This window comes from Phaenicophaeus curvirostris, chromosome 21, assembly GCF_032191515.1.
Source record: "Phaenicophaeus curvirostris isolate KB17595 chromosome 21, BPBGC_Pcur_1.0, whole genome shotgun sequence".
NCBI classification, from domain to species: domain Eukaryota; kingdom Metazoa; phylum Chordata; class Aves; order Cuculiformes; family Cuculidae; genus Phaenicophaeus; species Phaenicophaeus curvirostris.
The window spans coordinates 4,849,060-4,862,204 of NC_091412.1; the positions used below are offsets into that span (position 1 = coordinate 4,849,060).

The 13,145-nt window shown below is 44.1% G+C and overlaps 1 protein-coding gene across 3 annotated transcripts; it reads left to right on the forward strand.

Annotated features, from left to right (window-relative positions):
- Window positions 1–1,632: 1,632 nt before the first annotated feature.
- On the forward strand, window positions 1,633–9,541 carry PIMREG (PICALM interacting mitotic regulator). Of its 3 annotated transcripts, none has more exons than XM_069874247.1 (6): window positions 1,633–1,644; window positions 2,765–3,084; window positions 3,901–4,226; window positions 4,961–5,056; window positions 7,247–7,385; window positions 8,644–9,541. In XM_069874247.1, the coding sequence occupies exons 2-5, from the start codon at window positions 2,794–2,796 to the stop codon at window positions 7,371–7,373; spliced, it is 840 nt and encodes a 279-aa protein (XP_069730348.1). In that variant the 5' UTR covers window positions 1,633–1,644; window positions 2,765–2,793; the 3' UTR covers window positions 7,374–7,385; window positions 8,644–9,541. The 3 variants fall into 3 exon arrangements, with proteins under 3 accessions (XP_069730348.1, XP_069730349.1, XP_069730347.1); XM_069874248.1 differs by lacking the exon at window positions 8,644–9,541 and adding an exon at window positions 5,908–5,954 and having other exon boundaries at window positions 7,247–7,377; XM_069874246.1 differs by lacking the exon at window positions 8,644–9,541 and having other exon boundaries at window positions 7,247–7,778.
- Window positions 9,542–13,145: the final 3,604 nt, after the last annotated feature.

Consider the following 13,145-nt stretch of genomic DNA (forward strand, 5'->3'; position numbering starts at 1 on the left):
GAGGTGTTTAAGGCACGGGTGGATGAGGTGCTGAGGGATATGGTTTAGTGTTTGATGGGAACGGTTGGACTCGATGATCCGGTGGGTCTCTTCCAACCTGGTTATTCTGTGATTCTGTGATAAGGACCCTGTTTTGCCTGTGGAGTTACAGATCTGAGCCACCAGTTTCCTAGTGAGACAAGCCAGAACCTTTCCCTGTGGAGACTGGGGGGGAGTGGGTGGGCAGGAACTGGGGACATGGAGAGGTACAACACCTTCCCTGGAGGTGTTTAAGGGACAGGTGGACAAGGCACTGAGGGACATGGTTTAGTGTTTGATAGGAATGGTTGGACTCGATGATCCAGTGGGTCTCTTCCAACCTGGTGATTCTATGATTCTAGCATCTCTGTAACTACCTGGAGGCCAAAAACCCAACAGGCAGAGGAAAGCAGAACAGCATACAGGGCTCATTCATAGAAACACCTCTCTATTAATAAGTGGTATTTATTGAACTATATTCATCCATATTATAATACGTGAATACAAAGGAGTACAAGCACCATCACGTGGACCTCTTTACACCCCATCTCTTCACACCTTTAGAAAGTGTGTTTAGAAGCCAAGAGTAGGACTTGAGATATCCTGCAGTTGCTGGTCGGGCTTTCCCTGGGCTCTAGGCTGAGCCTGAGCTATGCTGGGGGGGTTCAAGCTGCCAGCACCGACCTCAAATCAGTGTGGGGAAACCAAACCAAACCAAACCAAACCAAGAAAGCTGGGGAGGGACTGTTCACAAAGGCTTGTAGTGATAGGACTGGGGGCAATGGGTATAAACTGGAGAGGGGCAGGTTTAGACCAGACATAAGAAGGAATTTCTTCGTCCTGAGGGTGGTGAGGCCCTGGAACACGTTGCCCAGGGAAGTTGTGGCTGCCCCATCCCTGGAGGTGTTCAAGGCCAGGCTGGATGGGGCTTGGAGCAGCCTGATCCTGTGGGAGGTGCCCCTGCCCATGGCAGGGGGGGTTGGAATTGGATGATTTTAAGTTCCCTTCTAACCTTAACTATTCAATAATTCTATGATTCCACGATTCTAAAAAAAACCACATGCTGCTACAGCTCTTTCCAGAGCAACTCTTCAGGTATTAGCGGCTGCTGAGGAACAGGGAGACTGGGAGCCGGGGCTAGGGACCCCCACCTCTCCATCACCGCCTCAGGCGAGGCGCTGGGAGCCGCCATAGCCCGGGGCGGGCAGGTGCAGCCAATGAGAGCTCGGGGTAGGCGGGCTCATTGCTGCTCAGCCAATGGGAGCGGGTAAAGCGGGCAGGTTCAGCCAATGGGAGCAGGGGGAGTGTCGGCTCAGCCAATGGGAGCAGGGGAGGGCCGGATCAGCCAATGGGAGCAGCGGGAGGACCGGATCAGCCAATGGGAGCACGGGGGTGGGCCATCTCAGCCAATGGGAGCAGGGGGAGGGCCGGCTCAGCCAATGGGAGCAGGCGGGGGGCGGGCGAGACTCGCAGCCAATGGGAAGCTGCGGATCGCGCGGCGCGGCATTCAAAGGCGGCGGCGAGCTCCATCCGCGTCTCGGCGTGCGCGGTGAGTCCCGCCGGGCCGCTGCGCTCCCTCCCGCGTCTCCTTCCGCCAGGCAGCGCCCTGCCACGCGTTAATTGCGGGTGTTAACGAGCCGAACGCCTTCAGGGAGGAAAGGTTGTGGCAAAGCGTGGTGCTTTCCGGAGCAAGTAGGGGCGCTTGTGGGAGAAGGAGGGAGGAGGAGGCTGTGGCGGGGTGGGGGTGGTGCCAGGCTCTTCTCCCAAGGAGCGAGAGACCAGAGGAGAGGAAGCGGCTTCAAGGTGTGCCAGGGGAGGTTAGACTGGGTATTAAGAGAAAACTCTTCGCTTAGAGTGGAGAATGTGAGAATTAACTGATAAGTTTTGCTGCAGTTGGGGTGTGGGTTTAATTATCTTGTCACATGAATCTGTCTTGTGTCAAGAGATTGTATGCAGACAAGCTCCAGACATGGATGAATAACCTGAAAGGATAAACACTGTCCTAGGGCTGTAAGAATTTATTGATGTGCTTAATCGTCTTGTGAGATGTAGCTGGTTTAGGGCAAGCCAGGCCAGGGCTGTGTCAGAAGAAGCGTGGCCAGAGTGAGGGAATTGAGGGAGAGGATTCTGCCCCTCTGGCTCTCTCTTGTGAGACCTCACCTGGAGTATTGTGTTCAGTTCTGGAATCTGCAACATAAGAATGAGCTGGAGCTGTTGGAACGGGTCTAGAGGAGGCTACAAGGATGATCAGAGGGCTGGAGCACGTCCCAGACAAGGACAGGCTGAGAGAGTTGGGCTTCTTCAGCCTAGAGAAGAGAAGGCTCTGGGGAGACCTTATAGTGACCTGCCAGTACTGAAAGGGGCTACTAGAAAACTGGGGAGGGACTGTTTACAAAGGTTTGTAGTGATAGGATGAGGGGCGTAAACTGGAGAGGGGCAGATTTCAACTAGACCTAAGGAAGAATTTCTTCACCATGACAGTGGCGAGGCCCTGGGACACGTTGCCCAGGAAGCTGTGGCTGCCCCATCCCTGGAGGTGTTCAAGGCCAGGTTGGATGGGGCCTTGGGCAGCCTGATCTAGTGGGAGGTGTCCCTGCCCATGACAGGGGGGTTGTAACTAGATGATCTTTAAGGTCCGTTCCAACCCAAACTCTTCTATAATTCTGTGACAATGTCCATTGCTCCTTTTTCACACTGCTCTGTACCTTGCTCTGTCTAATTCCTGTTCCCATTCTGACTGTTTTAGAAGTAAGCTTGACCGAGAACTGGAACAAGATGGCGTCTGTGCTCCAAAATGTCAAGGCAACAATGGCCTGGCGGAAACACCAGCTTCTAGCTGACTTCGATGAGAATGAGAGCCCCATCCCTGACAAATTCAAGACAAGGGCTGCTTTGAGTTCACTCAATACCATCCGCATGTCTCTAAGGAAGCGAGTACCGCTGAAGCAAGTAGAGCTGAATTGTCATAAGAGCCCAACTTGGGAAAGCCTAGAAGCAAGACAGAAATGCCAAACTCTTCAGAGTATTAGAAGAACAGCAAAAAATGCTTTTGGAACAGTGTCCCAGGTATTTTGCTTTTGCAGTAGAGCATGGGTGGAGTTTAGTTTTTGCTTCAAGTTCAGTACTAAGATTTCTGGACTCAGAAGGCTGTATTCCAAGGAATTTGTCCCCTACCCTTGCACACTGTCTGTCTGTCTTATAGCTACTGATCAGTAAATTCTTTAATATTCTCGTTGAACTATAAACAGGCGAATTATGGATCTGGCAGAACAGGGAGGAATGTGTAAAGAAGAAATATGAGATGTAGGTTCATCATAACATTTATTTTGTTCCTAAATAGATGTTTTTCCCCTACTGTGTTTCATCATAGACAGAGCAGCCTTCACTGCCATTGCTCACAAAGAATTGTTTCTGAGAAATGTGTAGCACTTTGGAGATTTTTATTTGTTTTTTTTAGTCCTTTTCCTATACCCATACTACTTATTAGCATGTTCTTCATTATCATCAATCAAAATTTGGACTGAAAAAAACCACATAGATGGTAGAAGGGTAGCAAACGAGCTTACACTCCCTTTGGTGGAGACCTCCAATTTTAACCACATCGATTATATGTTAGGAAGCCTGGTTCTTTCCTGCGTAAGAGCAGCAGCAGCTCTGTTCTAGTGCCTGCTGAAGTCCTTGATGTGTTCCAGTGAACAAGGAAGCAAATGACTCCCCCAGTGCAAATGGGTACAGAGGGTTGAGAAGCATTCGTGCTAGACTAAAACTGATTTAAGAACGAAAGCTATGGATTCAGCCCAAATATTCCTTGTCTTTCTGGTTCGAAACTCGAGGCTAATGGACTTCATTTAGCATAATATGTCTGTTTAATGCTTTTTCCAGAAAATAAAGAAGTCTTGCCAAAGCCCAGTGCGCTCAATGGTGACCTTTCCACCTGAATCCATCAGCAGAAATGGTGCAACCAGTTCTGCAAAGAAAAGAAGTACTGGGCCTCGAACCCCTTGCCGTAAGAAGAGTGCAGGCAGTTCCAGAAGCACCCCACGATCCAGCAAAAGAGCCTTGCTTGGGCCAGCAAGGGTGTCAGAACATGGAGAACGAAGGGGGTTCTCATCCTGGCTCAATAAAGATGCCGTCTCTCTCCGGAGATCAAGGCGAGCAGCAGCACTGAAGAGCCCTTATTCATCACCTGCTTCTGCCAGCAGAAAGATGTAAGCCACGTTTTTTTGTAAAACTTATCCTGTTTCTTTATTACTGTGATAGAATATCATAGAAAGAGCATGCTGTTTGAATAGCTCATTGGTTTTATGTCCCTGTATAGACAGGGATTGAGTGCTGCATAAAGCTGAAACATTCATTTTGTGCTGTCACAATAACTTCTTAAAAATCACTCTCCCACTGGGTAAAGTTTACACTTTATTTCTCAGCACCAGTCCCTATCAGATCAGAGTTCTTTGCTGATGCCTTTCTGGTAAAGGAAAATGCTGTCAATGCATTTCACTCCTACTTAGCCCTAACTTTTCCTAAGTTCCTATTGTTATTGCAAAAATACCTGGAATAGCTTTGCTTCTGCTTTATAGACAGTAGAGAGATTCTTGCCTCAAAGATTTAACACAAATTAGATCGTGATATGGGGAAATAATTTGTAATGCACACATAGGATTTTGTTCTGGTCAAAGTTACATGAGAACTGTCAAACGTAGAAGCTGGATCCAAGCCTCAGGAATCTGAACGCAGTGTTTGTGAATTGAAAGACAGCTGCCTTGGGAATGAATGGAGATGTAAAGTAGTTGGTCAGTGGCATTAAGGGCACGATTGCTACAGCCCTAAGCTGGTCTGGGTGAAGTCTGGAGGTAACTAGAGGTGTTACTGCAGGCATAGAGGCTTGGGTAGTGTCACCCAGTCTGTCCTGTGTGACTGTTATTAACAACCATTCTGTTTGCAGAGAGTTTGACTGTGAGTTGGAGCTGGTCTCCTCAGGGATTTGCCAATTGAAGCGGCTCTCCCAGGCATTTGATGATGCCATCGTGCAAGAGGAAAGGTAAATACTGCCAACTATCCCTCAACTTTTAGCAACAGGTTACCTGCTAATTGGACATTGCTAATTGCAGGCTACATGATCCCTGTAACTCAGGCTGAGGAATAGTTGCAGAATTTTCTCAGCTGTAATGTAACAGAGCCTTTCCTCAAGATACCTGTGAAGATTAAACCTTCACTTGGATTTGCATCTTCTAAAACCTGTCAGATGCTCTCCTTGTCCTCAGGTTTCTTGCTGCTTCTGTCAGATTTTTCCTAAAGGAGAGACTCCCTTTGACTTTGTGTGAAAACAATCCCTCCCTGCCTCTGTCTGGAAGAGGTGCCAATCCCAGTTGGGGCAGCAGGGGGATCCCATTGCATTGCCGCTGTCATCAGTGCCTGAATATAAGGCAATCCTTTGATTTGCAGTATTATGTTAACAAATAGACCATGGTACCCATAGCTCAACAGTTAAAGGATATAGAAGCCTCTTCTACAACCCCTTGGTTAATCCATGAGGTGGCAGGCGGCTGCATCTGTAAAGGTTACGTTGTTCAGTATTAGAAATATTAAGACAGTAAAACCTAAAGGTCAGAAATCTTGTCACAGGGCAATCCCCTAAACCTCCTCTCTTACAACACCTGATGTCAAGCATTCAATAATTAAATGTCAAGCACCTAAAATCCTCTAAGGAGAGCTTAGCATGAAATACTTTTATCTACAAAGAGGTAAGGGGTTAAAATCCTACATAATTCCAAAAATTCAGGTTTTACCAGTGGGTCCATTTCTAGATAACTGCGGGTTAAATCTTAAGTTAATGATCATATCCATTGAAAGTTCACTAAATCTCATTCCTAATATTCTCCCATCTGTTAGTGATATGACAGTTTCTCTCATTCGTAACTGAAGATAGTATCAACCAGGTAAAGTAGTTGTTCACTTACCTTGTCTGTACCTGCATGCGTCTGTGGGGAGAAAACCTGCTGTTTGGAGAGACAGGCTTATTAACTCGTGCTTTTTGATGCAGTATTAAATGGAACCATGGGGTTCTTCCCTCATAGTCACTGTTGTCTCTGCTACAGGAGATCGTTATGTAGCTGTAAAACTCCACCTTTACACTATGGATTAGTGAAACCTTGCGAGTTTGCAGAGACCCTAGGTCGGGCTTCTATGCAAACAGCAGCTTCTCTCGCCCCAGAACAGAAAACTACTGCTACTAATGTCTTTGTCACTCGACCCCAGTTCTTGCTGATTACTAATGAAGATCACAAAGCATGACAGAACGAAGTATTACCCTGAGCTGTCTATTACAGCCTTTCTTTTCCATCCCATCACAATAACAATTCATTTAAAACAGCTGTTGATACCTGGCATTTTTAAACATAGCAATTGTACCTAAACAGATGAGATCTGGAATTCTTTGCTCTAAGTTTCTAAACTTCTAGTGTCAATTCATTGAACCATCACCAGGTAAATGCCTCTTACCTTCACTGACATCTGTATCATGACAGTATCATCGCTCATCATGCTGGAAATGTTCCTTTTTATTAAAGGGAAAGTGACATCCTGAGTACTCTGTCATATTGTAGCAGCAAAATGGGTGTAAAATGTTGATTGCTGTAACAATTTGGGAAAAATGAGAGCAGTTTCACATGTGTGACTGAAGCTTTGGACAGTGGTGTGTACTGCCTCCACTAAGCAGTTTGGCCCAGTTCTCCCCTGTGTGTAGCTGCATACGATGTGCTCTGTCACTGGCTGATTTGTGGGCTGCCTACTGGAATGTGACAAACTTTTGGAAGTGCCCTTAGTTTTACAGATGACTTTCTGTTCTGCTATCCAGTCGCTGTTGCGTTACAGCTACCTTTTTATCTTTTCCACGATGAAACAACCCTCAATCTCAAACTGTTAATAGTTTAATAGATGCCAGCTCCATGTACTGTTCCAATGGTTTTCTATTTTAATATATTAGATTATGTCACAAGAAAGGCTCCTATTGCTAGCTGAAGTGTTGCAATAGTTAATTTGTGTACTGCATAATGTTCACTGATAGTAAAGTATTTTCTTGCTAGCCTTTAGAACTGTTACACAGTGGAAGTGTACGTGTCCCAGACCACCTCCTTCCTTCCATCTAACAGTTTTTGAGCAATTTGCGTGAGAACCAGTTCATTAACCTCACTGACTTCATGCTGCTAACAGCAGTTTTGTTGTTCTGCAGGCAACACGCGATATCAAACTACTACCATCTAATGGCACAGAACTTCCAGTCTGCGCATCAATCTCGGAAACTTCCCCAAGCTATCAGAAGGCGAGCAAAGAAACTCCACCAAGTGCTTGGTACCTAGGCAGAGATGACTGTAAATATTACTAGTTTATTCGTATATATAAAGGAGAGCTCTGCGTAGCACCTGAAAGGGTGCGCTCTGTACTAGAAATCATGACATTTTATAATCCTTCTTGATAAAGCAGCTCAGTATTTCCCTCCCCTTGCTTGCTCTTTTCAAACGAACGGGAGAATCGAAGTTGTACCAGAGTGTAGTGTCTCCTGCTGAGGCGAGGGGTCATCTTACATTCACAGAATCACAGAATCACAGAATAACCAGGTTGGAAGAGACCCACCGGATCACCGAGTCCAACCGTTCCTACCAAACACTAAACCATATCCCTCAGCACCTCGTCCACCCGTGCCTTAAACACCTCCAGGGAAGGTGACTCAACCACCTCCCTGGGCAGCCTGTTCCAGTGCCCAATGACCCTTTCTGTAAAGAATTTTTTCCTAACGTCTAGCCTAAACCTCCCCTGTCGGAGCTTGAGGCCATTCCCTCTTGTCCTGTCCCCTGTCACTTGGGAGAAGAGGCCAGCACCCTCCTCTCTACAACGTCCTTTCAGGTAGTTGTAGAGAGCAATGAGGTCACCCCTCAGCCTCCTCTTCTCCAGGCTAAACAGCCTCTCTCTATTCTTTGAAACTTAGGTTGAACTGACCAGTAGGGATGGCCAGAACACAAGCCGTGGACTTATGAAGGGCGATCACAGTAGCTAGACTTGTTATGTAATTGCTGTAATTTTTAGTACGAGTCCTTTGCCTGCTAGAAGTACTGGTCTATTATTTTGAAAGCCTAGATTTTTTTTAAGACCAAGTTTATCTGGAAGTTAATGAAATAGCAGTGGTTTGTATGAGTTCTGAGCACAACTGCCATTCCAAGGCAACAGGGTTCTGTGGCGTCACTAACACCAGAGGAAGAACCACATTACGATTCTTAATTCACAGCCTTAAGGATTGCTATTATATTGGCATAACTAATCCTGTTTTAAGTAACTTCATGTCATTTCTTGCTGCTGCTTTAAATAGCACCTTGGCAGCTGAGTTAAACACTACTGTTGTACTACATCAGTCTTTGTTATACACAGAAATTGGTTACTACAATTAATATAACCTCTCTCAACTACTATATTAGCTAGTGTGAGTATTTTATTTCAAGTACACTAATCATTTCATACCTATATTTTGCTTATATTACTAGTTTTAAAAAATAACTTTCATTTGATGAGCCTTTTTGGTAGGTGATTCATGTTTAACAGAGGTTAGTATCTTGAACTAAAACAAAGCTTCCTCAGGCTTCTAGAATTCAAGACCAGGGCTGTTTTCCATGATACCAGCTTTGTGCATGCTGCTCAGATCACATTCACTTGAAGATGAACCTTCAAACAAGATTGATTTGGGAAACTTTGCTCTATTTGGTAACTTAAGATGCACATGCAATTTAGTAAAACTGGAACTAATAAAATATTAATGGTATTAGTGTAAGTTGACTTTTAAATTCGCATCTGATTTTTCTTTTGTTGTAAAACTGGACTGTTTTATAATATTAAGTTAATGAGGCCTGGAAACAAGAAAACAAGCCTGACTTTGAGACAGATGACTGAGAGCTTTAGCTTGTGTTATTTCTTGATGTAGTTCTTGTGTTGTGGTTTTGTTGTGCTTTTAACCACCTCTCTTTATGGAACAATAGCTGGAGGTTGTTCTTTGTGTGAACTCAAACTGCTTCTATAAAGCTCTCACAAAGATGGTGTCTCATTACTAAAATATTTTCTTATGACTTCAAAAAGAAGGAGGATTGGAATTTTGTGAACAGTCAACCTCCACCCTCCTTCAGATAGCTGGATATATTAAACAGCCTCTATGCTATTTCTACTGGCTACTAGGACACGTACAGCCACGACCTAATACTTCCCGCATCACTAGAAAGAAAAATCAGTGACTCTTTGTTTAAAGGCAAGGAAGATTTTATTTAAGGGACTAATCTGTTATAAGATTTTTAAAAACCAGCTCACATCAAAATCTATAGCAGTTGTAGAAATCTTACTCCTTATTTCATATTAAGAAATTCATTATTGTACATTTTTTAATCTTTACAATGCAGCCATAAGAAATATAAACATTTGTCACCAGATAGAACCTTCTCACTGACAAACAATATTTAAAAGTATGCACTTAATAAAACTATAGACTGAAAGAGCATGTACAATTTCAAGTTTCCTTGTGTGAATTCAGTTGTAAGTGGACTGTCCCCTTCCCTCCCCGACAACTAGAAAAATAAGTTATGTAGAAGGCTTGGGGTTCTGTGAGAGGACTGCCATTCTGGGCCCTACACCCATCCTCCCAGAATAACGCCATCGTTAAAGCTTGCGAGCTGTAAATTATGATTCCATGTTGTCCCCTCTGGTATCCCACCATGTCCTGGTAACCCTGCCTCTCTTCCCCTCCTAAGTTCTGTCCATCCTCACAAACAAACTGTCAAATTGGTTTCATGTCCCTCTGCCGCCTACAATTAAATCCAGTTTCGAAGGCAGCTTACAGAGATCAATACAGACAGAGGGTAAACTGTAATCCCCTTACCTTCAACTAAAAGGAAGGAAAGAGGAAACCTCACCACTTCAATCCCAGAGTCCATGGCACAGGATTCTAGCTGCTCCGGGCCACTTCTTATTTCTGAAAGAAAGAGCTCTCTTCATCCAGGAAAAATGTGTTATTACCTCCATTTTTGGTGGGGGACTGAATTGGGGATCCTCTGTAGGAACCTCTATTTACCCTTGAGTGATTAAACATCATGGAAGTCAAATTACCTTGCGAAACCCACAATTTCTGTTGAAGCTATGAACACAGACCGTGAGGATCACTGCTCCTCGAGAAGCCGAGCAGGTAAGCTGGGAAGTTTTGAGTTTATAGAAATTCTATCCTCTACAAGCTCCAGAGGAGAATGGGAAGTGCCACTTTCTCCCCTGTGTGCCTGAAATGAATGATTCAGTGCAGAAATCTTGAGTTCAGATCCCACATTTCAAGCTCTAATTAGACAAAATTGCAAGGTACAATCTCCTCATTCTCAAGCAATGAACTTATTAACAAGGTGACCATAATCACCTGGTACCTTTATGATGTACTCACCTTTCCGTGGCTTTGATGCAAGAAGGGGAGAAGTCCTATTTTTTCAGCTGCAATTATGCATTTTAAAAACTGACAATACCTATTGATTTCAGGTATTATTAAAAATGCTTATAAACAAAGCTTTTAGCAAATTTAAGACAGGAAACAATATACAAAGGAGGAAAAAATTTCTTCCCCCCACCCTTCTTCTAAATGTATTCCATGAACGACACGATGATATTAGAGATCTAACTACTGGGGGCTTTCTCAAATTCCCATATTAGTGGTGTCCTGGTCTAAGGGCTGCAGTGTATAAATGAGACTTGTGCACTACGAACAGCAAACAAAGGTACTTTGGTGGAGCTTCCAGATAAAGTGTCATCATTCTGCTTATTTTAATAGTAGATTAAGGTGTCTTTTTTACTGATAATTTCTACTTTTACAAGACCGGTGGAAGCTTTAACTCTTTAGAAGTGAATTCCCTACGTATTAGAGGAAAAGGTGAATTAATCTGAAAAAATTCAGACTCTCTTCATGTAAACAAAACAAAATGGCAGTTCTCGTGAACCCCAACAAACAAGAATTCTTGATGTCATGTCATTTTTTTTTACATGTAACAAAATTTTATGCTGAATAGATATAAACCATGCCACAAAACTAAACAGGAGTACTTTGGTCAAGCAAAACTCTGTTCCAAGAGCACTAGTGTATGCAAACACTTCGGAAAATAAAAATAAGTTATCCAAAATAAGCAGCTTTGGCTTAACATCACTATTTAGGTCTGTGGAATATTCTGCACTCTTTACACAATATCTTTTTTCGAACTTACTGAACTAAACAACAAAATTGAATAAACAGCCAGTGTTGTTGTTTGTAAAAAAAGTATATTGGTTACAAATTCACTGTGAAAGCAGAACCAGAACTTCACTTAATGTGTCTTCCAGTAGCTACACACACACACACACACACACACACACAAAACACCACAGTTGTGAGGGTCTGTTTTCACAATACCTCAGATAAATCTACCACTGCTATTAATCACAGCCAGGTTTTTACAGTAATTAAAAACTGGATCCATCCCAAGAGGGTGAAGAAGTAAACGCTTCCAGCTGTGGCCTGTTTTGCACTGACCGGGACCGCTGCCTTAGCACCCACAGGAGAAAGTTTTGTGTTTTACAGACTCATTTATGCTTCCTCCACTCAGCAGGTTAAAAGAATGTGCTTGCCTGTAGCAGACTGGAGGCACTAAAGGTGCTGAAACCACTAACAGGGCCTGTGTTCCTTGGGCACCCACCATCTGGAACACTGAAACTGAAATCCGATTGCAACCTGAAAGCTTGTCAACCACTGTATGAAGTTCCATGTGGACTAAAATTCTAAACTAACTGAAATTCTGACCAGAAGGAAACGTTTTAAGATAGAACATGACCAAAAATTACGCTCTAGAAGCAGGGATTCACCAGGTAAAACTCGAGGATCGTCCAAGCACAGCCAGGGCGGGTGGAAGGTAGCAGTTCAACACACTCGAGAGCCTGAGCCACTGCCCCAGAACTTGTTCACGCTCCCAGATCCAATAGAAGTAGGATTGCCATTTCAGTGCAACTGGCTCGTGCGTCCCAAACAAATGCACCTGGCATCCGTGAGTCAGAAGATCAGCCCCAAACCCACATAAAGCCTTAACCTCCAAGCTACTGTCTGTCACTGTCCACCAAAGTGCTCAGCTGGAGACAAACCCCTCTGTCCCTGAGCAGTAAGAGCTGTTGGAATTACACCAAGGCCACGTGAGCTCTCAGATAGTATCAGAAACTAAGTTTGGGAAAGTATTTTCAGCTTGATTTCAATGCCATGTGTAGAAACTTTGAACTGTTACCACTCAAAATCATTGGACTCGATGATCCGATGGGTCTTTTCCAACCTGGTGATTCTATGATTCTATGAAATGCGCACACACACGCATTTCTTTTACTGCTATTAGCTCATGGTGTTCTTAAAAATAAACCAGCACAGTGGCTACTGTAAAGCGACCCAGCTATTAATGCACAAAAATCAGAGTTTGTGACATGGCACCCTGGAAAATGACATTGTGTCTGCAAAGTAAAAGACAGCTCTTAACCACCTAGGCGATGTCTCTAACCTTGTGCTCAGATGTTCGTTCTTTTAATACAGTCACAGAATCACGTACAGGTCTGTCTTTTGAAAGGAAGTCGGCCTTTCTACTACAGCAACTTAAACCAAAAAAAACAGATTTTGGAGTCACTTGGATAGTAGAACTCGATTGCTAAAGTGACGTTAGCGTTGAACTTTGCAGCAGGAACAGCGATTACTGTCAGGAGAGATGCTACACAACAACCAGTGTGTAAAACCAACTTTATGAACAATCAGTGTTGCTTTTAGGTCCCTTCGGCAGATGTAAAATTTGTCTAGCAAGTTCAGTTCTACCTCGGGTTCCCATAGCTGCTCAAAACGAACAGGCAGGAGCACATTAACAGTGACCTGACTGGCAGAGACTGAGTCAGCGTCCCCGTGCATCTCCTCCTCGCTGCAGGGGGCAGGAAAAGAGATGGGCTACGTGATTAGAACTAGCACACTGAGCCATGGCAGATCACAGAGGAATTCCTCTAAGTTTGTGGGTTAAAGAACTAGGTGTGATACTACTGGGAAAGCGTTTGTATACCCGAAGACTGCTTCAATG

Bases quoted from the DNA above. Each gene is read 5' to 3' on its own strand.
- PIMREG (XM_069874247.1), top strand. From the start codon at position 2,794: ATGGCGTCTGTGCTCCAAAATGTCAAGGCAACAATGGCCTGGCGGAAA. The intron at 4,227-4,960 runs GTAAGCCACGTT...TTCTGTTTGCAG, and splicing joins GCTTCTGCCAGCAGAAAGAT to AGAGTTTGACTGTGAGTTGG. The intron at 5,057-7,246 runs GTAAATACTGCC...GTTGTTCTGCAG, and splicing joins GCCATCGTGCAAGAGGAAAG to GCAACACGCGATATCAAACT.